Consider the following 16,059-nt stretch of genomic DNA (forward strand, 5'->3'; position numbering starts at 1 on the left):
GGCCTAACTCACCCACTGACAAACTGGGTGGCGATACTTGGGCAGCTCCCTGGTGAAGATGATGCTAAGATGATGTCATAGGACTGACAAGAGTGTAGGGAGCGGTGTAGCTCAGATTTAATATGTATATGAGAAATAACACTAGAGACAAAGAACGGAGCCATTTGGATTTTTTTATTCTCTTTTTAAATACTGTACAGTGAAAAATAAATACACCTTCTCATTAGCCAGACAAAGTCTGTCCCCCTACCTCCCACCCCCCAGAGACCCTTAATAGGTCCCTACCCCTGCTTCAAACCCCCCCTCCCCATGCCTCCCACCCAATGACACCATCCCCATCTTCCACAGTGATGAGGCCCAAGAGAGGGGGGGACCAGGATGAGAGGAAGGGTGCCAAGGGAACCCCCCAAACCATCAAATTTGGGTGGGTACAGGAGGACCCTCCCCACAAACAGGCCGGGGAGAGAATTAGGGGGCCAAGGAGAGATTGGGGCATTAGAGGATAAAAGGCACATCCAGTCTGATGGGGGGAGGCTCCCCTCACCATAGGGTGGGGTAGACAGAGGAAGAAAAGGGGAAGGTGACCCTGTAACAAGCACACCACCCCACACCACCCCCCAAGCCCCTGGGGGGTGGGAAAGAACCCACAGTGTGGCCACTGTTCCCTCCCCCCTTAGACAAGAGCAGCTCCAATGCGGGTCAGGAAGGGCTTGTTGGGTAGCAAGCAAGATGGGGGGAGGGGGACAGGAAGGGGTAGAGGGACTTTTTTTTATGAGACCCCATTCACCAAGCTGCCCAGTTCCAAGGAGGCAGAGAGTTCCCCATTTTCTGAGGGGCCCTTAGGAAGCTTGCTGACACCCTGGAGGGGAGGGGAGAGAAAAAACAAAGCTGATAAAGAGGAGACCTCTATTTCTTTTTTACTGAAACTCCCCAAAGAGTCCTAAGTCCTGTGAACTTAAACTGCCTTACCACCCAAAAATCCCCCCCTACCACCTTCTAGCAGGAGAAAGCAGAAATTCTCTTCCTCAATTCAATAGTAAAGACAAAGCTTGAGGTGGGGTAAGAGTGGGAGATTGAGGACAGGAGGAAGGAGAAATATATATTTATATATATATATATATATATCTACCTTTGGTCCTGAGAGGGAGTCCTCGGAAGGAACATGAGTGGGCTCAGGGGGCTGCCTCTGTCGGCTTTGAGATTCTGCTCGGGAGATGTAATCTGCCACTGTCACTGTGGGAAGAAGGGATCTGATATCCATTCCCCAGTCTTCTAGTTCTACTGAAACCTGTAGCATTACAACCCCTTATTCCCACTCTCTCAGGTCTAAGGAAGAATCCTAGCTATTCACCTGGCTGGCGGTCTCTGCTGATGGAGCCATCTGCCCGGTTACCACGGTTACGCCTTCTACGGCTTCGGTTGCGTCGTTGGGGTTTGGATTCCTCTTCTGTAGGGGAAGGTAGTGATGAGAAATTAAAGATATTCAAAAAATGAAGGCACCCAGCCTCCCAGGCCCCATCTTTCTCAGTGACCTAGGGAATCCTGCTCACCCAGACCATTTTCAGCCAGGTTAGATCCATCACACTCCAGTCCTCCATCTATGATGGTCCGGTCCTCATCTGTGCGGCGGCGGCGTGAACGCCGTCGCCGGGCACTAGCTGGAGGTGGCTCTCCAGGTTCAGAGTCAACTGGGGGCTCTGGTTCTGATGTATCCAGTAGGCTGTAGGGGTTACTGTCAGGATCCTTCAGCACTAGATAAGAGTAAGGAAAAGGGTTTAGTTTTGGGGCATCCTGCCTTCAGCTCCTACCTCCATTTCCCTCCAAGACCCAGGTGAATGTTAGGTTGTTCCCTCAGTACCTGAGCTAATGGAAGAGGTGCTGTACTTAGTGGGAAGCCGGGATGTATTTGACCCTCGAACTCGACCCCCCACTGGTCTCCGACGACCCTCTTCACTCCGGCTAGAGGCTTCTTGGTCAGTATGTCCAGGTCTGTCAGGCTCTTCTCGTTTCTCAGATTCATTTTCAGAAGCAGTGGACAGATCTGAACCAGGGCCTAGGAAACAGGAGGCAATTTGGTTTCTCACTTCCCAAAAAATATTGTTTGATTTTCTACAATCCCAAGGAAAAGTCTTTGCATACAATTTGTTCTTTCACAACCCATCACTCCTCCCTCTCATCCTAGCCACAAATCACAATCTCACCATAGCTGGAACTTCCTGTCCTCCGGCCACGGCCACGACCCCCATAGGTTCTAGTGGCATGGAGGGAAGAGGAAGAGCTTTCATCTGTAGTGTAGCCAGTCTTGTCACCACCACTGCTCCCTCGACCACTTCCAGGGGTACGGAAACCCAGTCCAATCTGCCGAAGCTGTTCATCAATCTGTAGCCTTTCTAGTCGAAGCTGTTCTACTTCCTGGTTGAAGGGCAAAAAAGGGAGAGAAATTTAAGAATCCTCTGCTGAAACTGTGTACCACCAAAGCTCTCTGAATAACAAATTATTTAGCGAAAATCAAAACAGAAAAACAGATCCTAAACATGGACACATCGTACATTCAATCCCGTTCTTTAGTCTTATTCTCAGAGAGTCTCCAAAATCCCCAGCTTTAAGTTCCAAATCTCCTCAGGACACTACCCATTTCCCTCCCAGGGAAACAGCCCTGATACCTGCAAATAAGACAGGTGATATTCCAGTAGGGCCTGAGCATTGCTGATATTCTCCCGGGTGCCAACAAATATGAAAGGAACCATTCCCTGATATGGAAGAATGGGTCAGTAAGGAGAAAAAAACAGCAAAACCTTTTCCCCCTTATCTTCACAAAAGAATATAGATTGGGGATCTATCCAACAAAACCCATCCACATGCCCACCATGCAAAAGTTCTTGTCCTAAGGAACTTACTCCTACCCATTTCCCTGGAGAAATCCTTTCCCATAATACCTCCTCCCTGGGATTCTTCTTGTCGTTATCACCTTCCACTCGAACCCTCACCACACCAGATTTATCCACAATCTCCTGGATCACTTTCCCATTCTTCCCAATCACTTTGCCTGTGTGTGTATATGTGTGTATGTGTATGTGTGTGTGTGTGTGTGTGTGTGTGTTGGGGGGAAGATGAAAGAATTAGTTATTTACAGGATGAAGGAGATAGTATTTTAAAAGCAGTTTATTTCATCCATTCCCTTTGTCTGTATCCCAACAGAAGAAAGATGAAAACTTCCAGATATTCTTGGAATTTTTCTATCTAATCTATATTATTCATATTGTAGCTTTTGCTTGTCCAGTCTTCAGGGGAGTGGTAACTCCTTGGTCCAGTGTAAGCCTATTAAGCTCCTTCTTAGAGATCCTCTCTTTTACCACCCCCCACCCCCATTTTTTACTTCTTATACTGGTCCCCAAAACTGCACTCTCTTTTGATCCTTCCTCTCTTCTGCTTCATCCCAACCACAGACTCTAGACTCACCAACTAAGTTCCGGGGCACTTGGACAGAGTCTTCAGAGAACTCAAGGTAACTTCGGGCCTGTCGGCATGCCTCAGGGGTCTGGGGAAAAAGTGGAAGGATGATTAGTAGACATAGGGGCCTGAGTCCCAAAGAAATCTACATTTTCCTTCCTTCCACCACCTTGTTTTTGAGAAATGTGCTACCACTAAAATCCAAAAACCAGGAAGAATTCCAGCATATTTTCTATTTTACCCTTCCACCCCTTAGAAGTCCCAGTACTGACCTCCCCATAGATCCGAAAGGTACAAGTCTCCTCTCCCAGTTCAATGGCTGTCACCCCAGGCACTTTTCGGGCCTGCTGGATATTGGCACCATGGGTCCCAATTGCTAGTCCCATTAGGTCCTCTCGTACTGTAAATTCTTCCTGGAATGCTGCTGCTAACTGCTTGCTTGTCTGGAAGGAAAGACTGAAAGTCATCTGGGACATCTCTAAAGCTCAGAAAGTGTCTGACCTAAGGACTCCTCTTTCTGTTTGATCAAGCTGACTCAGGACCAGGGAAGACAGTGAGCTAGAAGGAATGCAACTGTAACTTCTAGTGTCCACTGGCCCTTGTGATACAAGCAGAAAGTGCAGGAAGTTAGGTCTTTATTTTTCTGCCAAAGCCCAGGTAAAGGACATCTAGTAATCAAGTGGTAAAAAAGTTCTCTGATACTGCTAAGTCGTGTGATTTTGGACAAATCACAATCTCTTTGCTTCAAGTCACATCTATTACATGACAGGTGCCCCACCTATCTCAGTGAAGAATTCCTGTAAAGTTCATATCACAAAGGTGTGATAGCCCTTTGAAAAAGCAAAAGCACTTTAAAATACTAATCAAATATTATCTTACACTCTTCCAAGCAATACAGTTATCTCCCTTACCACAAACTTCAAACAATGAGGAAGAGAGCCAAGGGTTACTGGTCCAACTACTAATCAGGTCTTGAGAAACAGTCTAAGACAGGCTTGCCTAATTCTTGAAGAAGAAAGGGATCTCGGGAGTAAGCTTTGGATGGGAAGAAAGAAAAATTGAAAAGGGTTCCCTATGGGGCAGCTAGGTGGTGCAGTGACAAAGTCATGGGACATCTCTAAAGCAAAAGCTCTTAAAATATGCCTTTTCTGTTTAACTACAGGACTCCATAAAGATAAAGCACCAGCCCTGGAGTCAGGAGTACCCGAGTTCAAATCTGACCTCAGGCACTTAATAATTACCTAGCTATGTGGCCTTGGGCAAGCCACTTAACCCATTGCCTAGCAAAAACCTAAAAACAAAACTGAAAAAAAAAAAAAAGAAAAGAGTTCCCTGAACAGAGAGGTTCCAAAAAGGCACATTTCCCACAGGAAAAGGACTGAAAGAAATGCTAGGCATGCAAGGCATCTAGGAACTTTAAAAGAGTTCTACAAGTCCCCTAAAAGGAATTTACCAAGTTGTGGACCTAAAAATTGAGTCAAATATTAGAAATACCTAAGGAAAGGAGGTCATTCCTACCCCAAACCCTATCTACTCAGGATGCTCAAAGAACATGTTCATAGAGCTTAAAAATTATATAGAGCAACCTCTAAACCAATAAAAGGAAAACTACTGAAGTTAACAAAGAAAGTGATCAGAGAGAGAGAGAGAGAGAGAGAGAGAGAGAGAGAGAGAGAGAGAGAGAAGAATTACAAGAACAGTATGTCAAGAAATCAGGAGAGAAAGAGAGAAAGTTTTAAGAAAAATGAGCCTAGAGTGAAAAGGAAAAATAAATCTAATGATTTCTTTGAGAAGTAATGCTAATCAGCAAAGCTAATCTTTTCCAGAAAGTTAAAGTCTAACTTTATTTTACAAAAGATATAAACATAAATAAAATGAAAAGAATACTGGAAATAAAAACCTAAACATTCTTAACAAGTAACAATTTCTTAGGGTCTAAATATTCTTTATTAAATAAATGGCCAAATAAATGTACAGTATAACCACAACAGATGAAGCCTACATGTAGTCCCTTTGGGACTACAACTCAGGCCTCCTGACCAATTCCAAAATTTTTTTATGACTTGAGTTGATGGGATAAATTTGGATTAAATCAAGAGAACTCATGTGACTACTGTTCTAAAGGGAACTGGGTCATTTGCTCAGTGAAAATGAGAATTCCTAGACAGGGAGAGTTCCTAGACAGGATGAAAAAAAAAAAAAAGAAAAGAAAATAGCACCAGAGCTCACTTCTAGATGCTTGGTGGCCTCCTCATTTCGGGACATGAGCAGCAGTTTGGTGCGTAGGCTTCGGAAATGCATATCACCCAGCAGGGATGCCCGTTTCACAGGAGCTTCTGTGGTTGACTAAGTAAGAAGAGAAGTTAACCAGATTCTCCCCCCACCTTCCCAATTCCACAGAGCGTTGGGCACCAAGTTAGGTCCTCAAGGAAGATTAGATTTTATGAGGTGGAATCCATAAAATAAAGAAGTGGAGGAAATGAGGAATAACTTCAAGGTATAGAAGGAAACCAAATAAATTTTCTAGGATTTGGATAATTAAAGTATAAACATTTGTGATTAAATAAACAGGGATTGTGTTTCTGTCCCTAGACCTAGTAGCTGGTATAGAGTAAGCTTTTAACAAAGACTTAATGAATTAGATGTAAGGTAGGGGAGGCTTATTAGGAAAAAGAATGAAGGTTACATTTTAAGTTATCCTTGGAAATTCAAGTAAAGTTATTGATTGTCAGGCCTTGAAAACACACCCTTTGTCCTATGCTATGTTGGACCCTGGTGGTGAGAAGCCTCAGTTCCCAAGAAAAAAACAGGGTCAAGAGCCAAGGAGGCAGAACCCTTTGATTAAAAATATAAACCCCTCAGGTCCCTCCCTCTCTGCTAAGGATCAGAGGTACAAAAAGAACTAAAGTACATGGGTAAACATGCTCACCAGAATAAAGAGCTCACTGTTAGTGATGTTTAGGAAGATGCAGTTGGCTCCTAAAGCCTTCTTGAACTCTTTATGGACATTCTCATTGGAGCAGCTGAGGAGAAGAGACAAATTCTCAGATATCAAGATTCAGAAAAAAATTCAGGGCAACAGAAATGGAGTAACAAGGAAAATAACTTGGTAATTGATAAAATAATTTGAACAGGGATATGGATAAAATAGATAATGGGATAAGGACAGGAAAAGAACAGAGGCTGGAAAAAAAGAATACGGAGGAAGGGGGTAGTGTGACCATGGGAAGAGTCCAGATTGTAGGTAAGGGGCACTCCAGGTGGATAGCCCTGGCACTCACGCTTCTCTCAGATCCTCAGGAACAGCCATGGTGACCTTGAAAAAACTGCCTTTGGTAGCCAAAGGACTGGGATTGACAGGTCGAAGTCGTTCCAGAGTCACAATTTCATTGTAGGTGGCATCGCAAGCTGCATACTCTATGACATAAAACTGATGGGATGAAATAATAAAGACAAGAAATCTTAAATGTTTGGAATCTAATCCCCATTAATCCTTGAATTAAAGCTTTCTCCTACCTTTCTATCCTCAGTTTCTATTCCCAAGACTATCTGTCCCATTCCCTAACCCTCCAAGATCACTTACATCTCCCTTCATCATCCGAACCCTTGCCAGCCACCAACCACAAGGCTCCTGCTCATTGGCTCGGGAATATACCTAGAGGAAATTAGAGAAGAAAATAGAAGTGATCTTGGAAACTGCCCAATAACCTGCAGATAAAGTAAAACCCCTTTGAATCAAGAATAAAAAATAACCAGAGATGAGTGCCACTAATAGAATGGGTAGCCACTAATAGAATGGGTAAGAGATTTTAGATACCCTTCTCTATTTTTTTTTACAAGGCAATGAGATTAACTGACTTGCCCAAGGTCACATAGCTAGGTAAATATTACCTGTCTAAGGCAGGATTTGAACTCAGTTCCTCCTGACATCAGAGTCAGTGCTCTATCCATCTAGCTGCCCCTTCTCTCTATTATCTTAAATGCATGAAATTTTTACTGAGATGGGAGCTCTTTCTTAAAATTTGGCATATTATGATATGTAAAGGAGAAAAATTGAAACTCTAGCATGAAACAAACAAGACTTCAGGCATGCAGCAAAGCTTAGGATAGGAAATTAAAAACACCTAGGGGTGAAGTTTCTTCTTTGCAGATATTTTCAATCAAGACAGACACTCTCCTTATCATTCTATACCTAATTAACAATAGTGAAAGAGAGGGAAACAGTTTGAACATGTCTAATAAATAAAGGGAATCTTCGATGAATGGTAACTGAGACAAAGAAACAAGTGAAAGGTAGAAACTGTGAGGTGGGGGAGATGGGGAGGAGAGAAGAAGGTAACTGTTTCTGTCTTCCGAGATTAGAAATGACTATTTAAGGGAATGGAACTTCAGTGTCCTTACCTCCACCTCATCCCCTTCTGTGATCTCCTTGCTGTAGTCAGCCGGTGGTGGTAGCCGAACATCCCCAAAGGGGATCTGTCTCTCACTCTGCCAGCTGTAAATGGGACAGTGTCAAAAGGGCCTCAGACTGATGAAGTTTCCCAAATGGGAACATTCCCATAACAATTCCCCCTGCTTTCACTCCTTCAGAATTAGAAGACTATTAATCTCTCTCTCTCTCTCTCACACACACACACACACCCCTGTCCCTAGTTCCCCCTAATAGAACTCAATATTTATGGACCATTATTCCTCCTCCCACTCTAGTTGTAGTCCCAGGAATGCCTGGGATTACATAGCTAACTTTTGGCTCTCCTCCCCAAAGTAACCCTTTTTAGGACCAGTTTTTCTCTGTTAGCTTTCACCCACCCTGGAGCTCTCTCTAAAAACTAGATATCCTGCATTTTCTTTCCCCAGGTCTTACTTGTTCTCAAAGAAGATGGTGACTGAGTCTTCGTGGACATCCTTCACAAAACCCTACAGTGGGTGGCGGAGTAAGGTGAGAAAGAAAATGGAGATTTACCATCAGCTCAGAACTCCAGAAGGGAATAAGGGGCAGGCTGGAAGCAGGAAACCTGAGTTCTGGGGGACAGAAGCAATCTGGGTGAGGAAAATCAGGAGAGGGCTCAGAGACACACATTCATATTCTAAGAAAAGTGTGTCTGTATTTTAAGGGGTAGGGAGACATATGGCCAAATGGCAAACCACTAGAACAAGAGGAAAGGGCAGGAACTGGGGGTAGTAGGAATGACTAGAATAATTTAGGGACCTGAGGATGATGAACCTCTTGAGCTAGGGATTTCAGAGCTGTAGTGGACTTCCTTCTGGATACAGAAACTCATGTTTTGCCCCACCCCATCCCACAATCTTCATTTTCTGTTCAACAGTCTGCCACCGTCCAATTCAAGAATTCGTCAAAGCTAAGAAAATCACCAAAGACAAGGAGTTGATATTCTGAAGCACAGAGGAGACAAAACTCTACCTCCTCTTCATAATAGTTTAAACTTGAGGAAACCTGGCATGCCCAAACTGCCCTAGGGAAGAACATTGATGCCTTTGTCCTAAGAGGAAAAAGGGGATAGGGAGGGTGGAGGAGAGAAGGCAGAATACTATTAGAGGAAGGGTAAGGATTTGGAGAAGTGGGATGCTTGGGTACTGAAAAGAATAAAGATAACAAGAGGAAGGTGATGAAAGTTCTAGCACAAAGACATAGATTCAAGGAACTATGTTTCTAATAATAAATTATGCTTCCCAGTTAGGGTAGGGATAGATTATATTCTAAAATGAGATAACCCTAATCAACTGCCCAATTCGGTTTCCATTTTCCCCATCCTCATAAAATGAAGGTACCCTGAAAATTCAAGAAGCTGGCACAGAGAAATTACTGCAGTTAGTTCAGTGAATAGACCTCACTGGGCCTGGAAACATCTGAATTCAAATCCAGCCTCAGACATTTACTAGTTGTGTAACCTGGGCTAACTAGTAACTTAGCTCTGTGTGCTTCAGTTTCAATTTTAAAATGAAGATAATAATAGCATCAATTTCCCAGGGCTGTTGTGAAGATCAAATGTGATAACATTTATAAAGCATGTAGCCTACCCCTTGTGCCTGCCACATAGAGATAAAAAGTTAGCTACTATTATTAATAGCACGGTACTTGGCATATAACAGGCATTTAGTAAATATTTATTTCCTTCCTACAGTCCCACTATCAATTTTTTAAGTTCAGATTGTTCAATTGCATTATTGGTTCCCTTTATGCTGATAATATCTAAAGTTAAAACTTTTCTAATTCTCAGGTTATAGTTACTAAAAAACAATAGCTAGCCTTCCACATTTATATATATATATGTTAAAAATTTTAAAATTTAAAATGTAAATAAGTATTTACAGGATAGTAAATTTGTAAATTTCCTATTTATAGGATAGTCCCTTTCCTAGTCTGGAATTCTTTCCTAAAGACTCACTACCTCTGGGTTCCTTTCCATTTTATGTTGCCTTCATCCTTCATAGTTCATATATTCATACTTCATGTTGCAGTACTCCTTCGACTCTACCATTTATACTTAAGGAATACCTCAATAGACCTTTAGGGTGCAGCTAAGTGGTAACAGTTGATAGAGTCAGGAGTACCTGAGTTCAAATCTGGCCTCAGACCTAGCTGTGTGGCCTTGGGCAAGCCACTTAACCCCATTTGCCTTGCAAAAACCTAAGGAAAAAAAAAGTCTTCTAATAGACCTTTAGGACATCACACCTGCCTTAGCTTATTATAATCTAAAATATCTTTGAGCTTCTGTCATCACAGTACTCTTAAGATAGTATCAGATGGGGCGGCTAGGTGGTGCAGTGGATAAGAGCACTGGCCCTGGAGTCAGGAGTACCTGAGTTCAAATCCGGCCTCAGACACTTAATAATTGCCTAGCTATGTGGCCTTGGGCAAGCCACTTAACCCCACTGCCTTGCAAAAAATACTTAAAAAAAAAAAAAGATAGTATCAGTTGTTCTGGAAAGTTCTTTAAAGGGAAAAGAGGATATGACAAAAGACAAGTACTTGCCTGCTTCAGGTTATTCACAAAGGCTATGCATATCTATATCTGTCAACCTATTATACCCTGACCACTCAAGAGCTGGCTTGCAGGGAGAAATAACAGGATTACCTTGGTCTTTTTTCTAGTCATAATCCTTGAAAGTAGAATTCTAGTCAGGGAATTCAGATCCCTGCTGCTTAATTTTATCTACTCCACTCTTAGAAACCACAAAGACTTCACCTAGAACCAGATGGGAAGATGCATGGAGGAAACTGAGGGCAAGGACAGGCAGAAGCCAGGAGTTCACTGGTCCAGACTTTGGCATCTCCTGGCTTTGGTTCTAGAAGATCAAGACATAGTGAAGAACCTCAGGTTCCTAGTCCTGTTTTCCTAGCACAAAAATATGTACAAGGATCTGTCATTAACCTCTTTTCTACCTTCTAGCACCCAAAACTTAAAAAGCAGCTAAACCAAACCATCTCACCTGATTCAGTGAAACAAGGCAAATGTCAAAGAAATTAAAGAAAAGGGGGGATAAGTGTGGGGTTCTCTCCACTGTCCAGTTGGGAAGAATTTAATTAACGCTTATCTCCCGCTTTCTTCCACAAGGGAGTACATTATGACAGCTTCTTCATATTTAGTATGGCAACCAAGGTCTATTCAACTATGTTTAGAAAACTTTCCCAGATGATACAGTCTCATAAGGAAGCAGCAGCTGGGAGAACTGAAAACTGGTTCCTTAGAATAAAATAGGAGGCTGTGAAATCTTGCACAAAATCCTTACTATCAAGGAAGCTGAGGCTGGTGAACCTCTTGAACTAGGGAGTTCAGGGCTGCAGTGGACTCCTATGACTAGTTTCTGATCTAAGTCTGGCAACAATATGATGCCAGATCTGGGAAACCAAAAGGGGTGGGGGCCTGGTTGCCTAAAAAACAGAGAATCAACCAGGTCAAGGCTCTTGTGCAGATCAGGAGCTATTTTTCTATCTTAAAAGTAGGTGGAGCAGTGGTTAAAGCACTGGCCCTGGAGACAGGAGTACCTGGGTTCAAATCTGGCTTCAGACACTTAATAATTACCTAGCTGTGTGGCCTTGGGCAAGCCACTTAACCCCATTTGCCTTGCAAAAAAAAAAGTAGGTGGAGATGGAATTTGAAAGAGTCAAAGACTGAAGTGGAAATATAGGTAAGCTCTTTGAGAGAAGGGGGAAGAGTAAGAGCTAAGAGTTAAGGGGTATCAGAAAAGGACATCCAATGGGATTCCCACAAGGAACTTTACTGAAGATATAGTTCTCACACAACTAACCCTAATCCTGATTTGCTGAGTCATGAAAACTGGTTCTAAAGGCAGAAAAAGTATTAAAAAATAAAAGGATAAGGAGCCCAGCTGAGAGAGTAATATTAAAAAAGCTGGTATTGAGAAAGAAATGTAGATTGTTTTGAGGTATTCTAGTATTCAAAAGGGGGGAATGAGACAAATAAAAAATTTCAAAGAATACAGAAACCGATATAACCCTACAAGCTCCGATTTCTCAAATCCAAAGCATCCTCATCTCAAACCAAATTCTCACCTTTACCACAATGACATTGTTTGAGGATAAAGATAACAAAATATAGGAGAAACTGAATATTTAAAGGAATATTTAAAAAAAGAGGACTTAGATACTTATGTATATGAAAGGGGGGAAGAACTCCCTCTCATCTAGATGATTCTTACTCTCTTATAAGACCAATCTTGTCCAGAACATACCAATTAAGAGAAGAATGAGAGAAGACTAAAATATCTTATAGATCACCTCTGACCTAACATCAAAACCCCTTTCTCCTAGAATTCAAAGAATTTATGATTGAGAGTTTAGAAAAGATATAAAAGAAGGGCAAGGGACCACTCAAGATTAAATAGGCATCTAGATGTACATTTAATTTAAGAGAGAAGGAAACATAAGAGGAGAAGAGGCTGAGGACAAGCACAATACTACCAAATACAGAATTAAATTGGGAATGTAGAAATTTTTGCCAGGAATGCTGCTATGGGATGAGTTCAGGAGGAAACAAGAGTCTATTCTGGGGTGCTAGTATAAAGACTATGCTATCACATGATATTGAAACGGGAGCCCAGGGCTTAGGAAAGAAATGACAAAGAATCAACTAAGAAATGTCTTTTTGCTATAGGAAGATTTAAGGAAGTTTTCTGGAAATAATGATTCAGGATGGTTAAGCTAAGTTTATATAGTTAACTACTTAGATTAGGGAGTGAACCTGAGACCCAGGTTACCAGAGATGAAAATTATATGATGAGAGAAATGAGAGTATACCTCATGGCAAACACCAAATCCTTTTTAGTTATAAAATGAAATATACTTTGGGGAAGAAAGGGAGCAGAAGGTCTCAAAGGTATAGGGATCTACCGGGTAAAGTAGGAGAGGAAAGGAAGGGCAGGATCTCTCCCTACATGTGGTGATATAGGAGAAATATCAATAAACATTTATCAAGTAACTATTTGCTAGGAGCTGGATTAAGACAAAAAATGACAATCTGCCCTCAAGGAACTTACATTCTAGTTCTTCCAGATGTAGGATAGGCTACAATCTATGTTCAAACTCAGGCCTGGGAGGTAGAACAAAAACGTTGGCAGGGTATAAGTTACAAGGATGTCCCGTTTCAGCCCCCCCATATTAGAGAATTAAGGAGAAGAAAATTATTGGGAAGCAGTGAGCCTTCAATTACTTCACCTATGAAAGGATACCCCAGAAATTCAATTTAGGGCTGGGAAGAAAAGGGTGTGGACAAAGGGAAGGAACCTCTGCAGAAATGCCTTCAGAGGGGAGCTTGGGTACACAGAAAAAAGGGTCCTCCAAAGGGATTTCCCCCCCAAAAAAAGAGCTGTAGGAGAATGCTCAAATAGGGAAAGTTAACTAGGGAACGTTCTAGAGACAGAAATACCTTAGAGAAAAATGACAGAAAGGGCTATCTACTCCTTGCAAAGGGGTCCACTTGAGGTCCTTTGAGGAGAACTCAGGTTCCACTTGGGGAATGGCATCGATAATGGAGGGGTGCATCCATGTACTGGTCCTTACCGGGATCAAGCAATATTCTAGGTAGGTCTTGCGCGGTAAGTAGAAGTATGGAGGAGGACTTGTGTAATGAAGCCATCGACGAATGAGAAAGCAAAATGAATGGCAGAGCAGACTTCCTAGAGGTCAGGGTGCTAGAGCTGGGCTTCATCTTTCCCCCCTCAGTGGGGGACTAGGAAGTGGGAGGGGCTCTGCCTGAGATAATGGCCTGAGGTCTCTCCCAGAAATGGGGGGTGGGCGTGGACTACCCAGAGACGCGATGCAAGTCTCAGCGGCCCTAGGCCAACACAGATGGAAGGTCAGCGGGAGGAGCAAGAAGGGTGTCCCTGCGGTCAGGTCCTGGGGGAAGCGGCTGTCTCTGCCCCGGGAAGCGGGGCGCAGACTGGGGGCCACGAGCAGTCGCGGGGGAGGGGATGGGGACAGGCCGTGGGCTGGTCCAGGCGCGGCTTCCTCGGCCTGCGGGCGCGGGCGAGGACCCGGGTCGGCGCGTCGCCTCACCTTGTAGAAGGCCCCGTTGGAGCCGCGCACCTCGACGGGCAGCCCCGGCTCCATGTCCCGCCCGGCGGCCAGGCCGCCCATGGAGGCGCCGCCGCCGCCCGAGGCGGCTGCTGCTGCGGCTGCTGCGGCGGCGGCGGCGGCTGCTCCTCCGGCTGCTCCTCCTCCTCCTCCGGCGGCGGCGGTGGCGGCGGCGGCGGCGGCGGCCTGAGCTCGGGCCGGGCCGGGCCCCCTGCGCCGCCCCCCCGGGGGAGGAGGAGGAGCCGGCGGGGACGCCGCAGGGGGCGGGAGCCGAGCAGGCCCCACACCGGCCCCGCCGCAGCCGACGAGCAGGGGGCCGGGGCCGGGCCGCTCCCCGTCCGCTGCCGCCTCGGTCTCCGCCACTGTGAGGGAAATGGCCGCCACCGCCGTCTCCTCGGGCCCTGCCTCAATCCCGGGAAGGTGCCGCCGCCGCCGCCGCCGCCGCCACCTCCCTCCCCCCCCGCCTTCCCTCCCCCTACCGCCGCCGCCGCCGCCGCCGCCGCCGCCGCCGCCGCCGGCGCTGCTCGTCCACTGCGCAGGCGCTCTCGGCAGCCGCTCTCCCCGCGCCCTGAGACCGGAGAAAAAAGACGGCGCAGGCGTGGAGGAGCGCGTGACCGTAACTGGTTGGCGCGCGCACCGGGGCTGGAGCCTTTAACCCTAACCCTAAGCCCACTAGCACAGGCACGCACGCACTCACGCAGGACACCTTAAACTGTACTTGCGTGCGCGGAACCTAGGGGTTCACCCCTCCTCACCCCTTCCAAGGGCGTGTCGAAGGGCGAAGCGCCTACTTAAGTCACTTTCTACCACTTTGTCTCCTCCCCCAATTTCTCTTTTGTTTGCCTTGTAGCGCAGACTCCTAGATTCGAGAGAAGAGGGGCGGGGAAAAGGAATTTAATGCGCATGCGCTGGGGTCACAGCCGACCCTCTCTTTCCCCTCCACTTTTTTCCACAATTGATATTTTATTTTATTTTTCCAGTTACATGTTATGAAAGTTTTTCAATACTCATCCACATGCTCATGCATATTTATGTTACATAATTTCCTGCCATCCTCCTTTCCCGGCCCCCTCCCCCTCAACAGTGACCAATCTGGTGAACGTTGAACATATACATGTGTGTTTAGCATATTTAAAAATTAGTCATTTTCTATATGAGGAATTAGAACTAAGGGAAAATAAAGAAAAACATGAGAAAGGAAAGAAAAACACAACAGAAATTGCACACTACATGTGCAATGGTTAGAGCACGGACCCTGGAGTCAAGAGAACCTGAGTTTAAATGTGGCCTCAGACACTTGTACTCATCTTTGTGACCTTGGGCAGTCTCTTTTTTTTTTTTGTTAAAGACTTTATTTGAGTTTTTGAGTTTTACAATTTTTCCCCCAATCTTACTTCCCTGCCCCCCCCCCACGGAAAGCACTCTGTCAGTCTTTACTTTGTTTCCATGTTGTACATTGATCCAAATTGAGTGTGATGAGAGAGAAATCATATCCTTAAGGAAGAGACAAAAGGTATGAGATAACAAGATCAGACAATAAGATATCTTGGGTTTTTTTTCCTAAATTAAAGGGAATAGTCCTTGAACTTTGTCCAAACTCCAGTTCTTTATCTGGATACAGATGGTACTCTCCATTGCAGACAGCCCAAAATTGTCCCTGATTGTTTGCACTGATGGAATGAGTGAGTCCATCAAGGTTGGTCATCACCCCCATGTTGCTCTTAGGGTGTACAGTGTTTTTCTGGTTCTGCTCATCTCACTCAGCATCAGTTCATTGCAAATCCTTCCAGGCTTCCCTGAATTCCTGTCTCTCCTGGTTTCTAATAGAACAACAGTGTTCCATGACACACATATACCAGAGTTTGCTAAGCCATTCCCCAATTGAAGGACATTTACGTGATGTAATTTCCAATTCTTTGTTGGGCAGTTTCTTAATTCCATTGCCTAGCAAAAATTTTTTTAAAAGGAGAAAATATGTACTTTCAGATTCAGTAGGTTTTTCTTTGTTTTGTTTTGTTTTTCTTCCTCTTAATATGGCTAGCATTCCCCATAAC

The 16,059-nt window shown here is 44.4% G+C and overlaps 1 protein-coding gene across 4 annotated transcripts; it reads right to left on the bottom strand.

Annotated features, from left to right (window-relative positions):
- Positions 1-758: 758 nt before the first annotated feature.
- FXR2 (FMR1 autosomal homolog 2) lies at positions 759-14,134 on the bottom strand. 4 transcript variants are annotated; one of them, XM_074225501.1, is made up of 18 exons: positions 13,359-13,878; positions 12,970-13,022; positions 8,315-8,367; positions 7,852-7,945; positions 7,034-7,105; positions 6,732-6,880; positions 6,380-6,473; positions 5,680-5,796; positions 3,723-3,893; positions 3,460-3,538; positions 2,937-3,046; positions 2,664-2,750; positions 2,202-2,412; positions 1,859-2,053; positions 1,551-1,751; positions 1,352-1,447; positions 1,130-1,233; positions 759-859 (listed from the first exon to the last, which is right to left on the bottom strand). In XM_074225501.1, exons 5-18 carry the CDS (start codon positions 7,046-7,048, stop codon positions 770-772), a joined length of 1,719 nt encoding a protein of 572 aa, XP_074081602.1. In that variant the 5' UTR covers positions 7,049-7,105; positions 7,852-7,945; positions 8,315-8,367; positions 12,970-13,022; positions 13,359-13,878; the 3' UTR covers positions 759-769. The 4 variants fall into 4 exon arrangements, with proteins under 4 accessions (XP_074081602.1, XP_074081600.1, XP_074081599.1 ...); XM_074225499.1 differs by having other exon boundaries at positions 8,315-8,472; XM_074225498.1 differs by lacking the exons at positions 12,970-13,022; positions 13,359-13,878 and adding an exon at positions 13,988-14,134.
- Positions 14,135-16,059: the final 1,925 nt, after the last annotated feature.

The sequence above is a fragment of the Macrotis lagotis genome, chromosome 2 (assembly GCF_037893015.1).
Source record: "Macrotis lagotis isolate mMagLag1 chromosome 2, bilby.v1.9.chrom.fasta, whole genome shotgun sequence".
Classification (NCBI taxonomy): domain Eukaryota; kingdom Metazoa; phylum Chordata; class Mammalia; order Peramelemorphia; family Peramelidae; genus Macrotis; species Macrotis lagotis.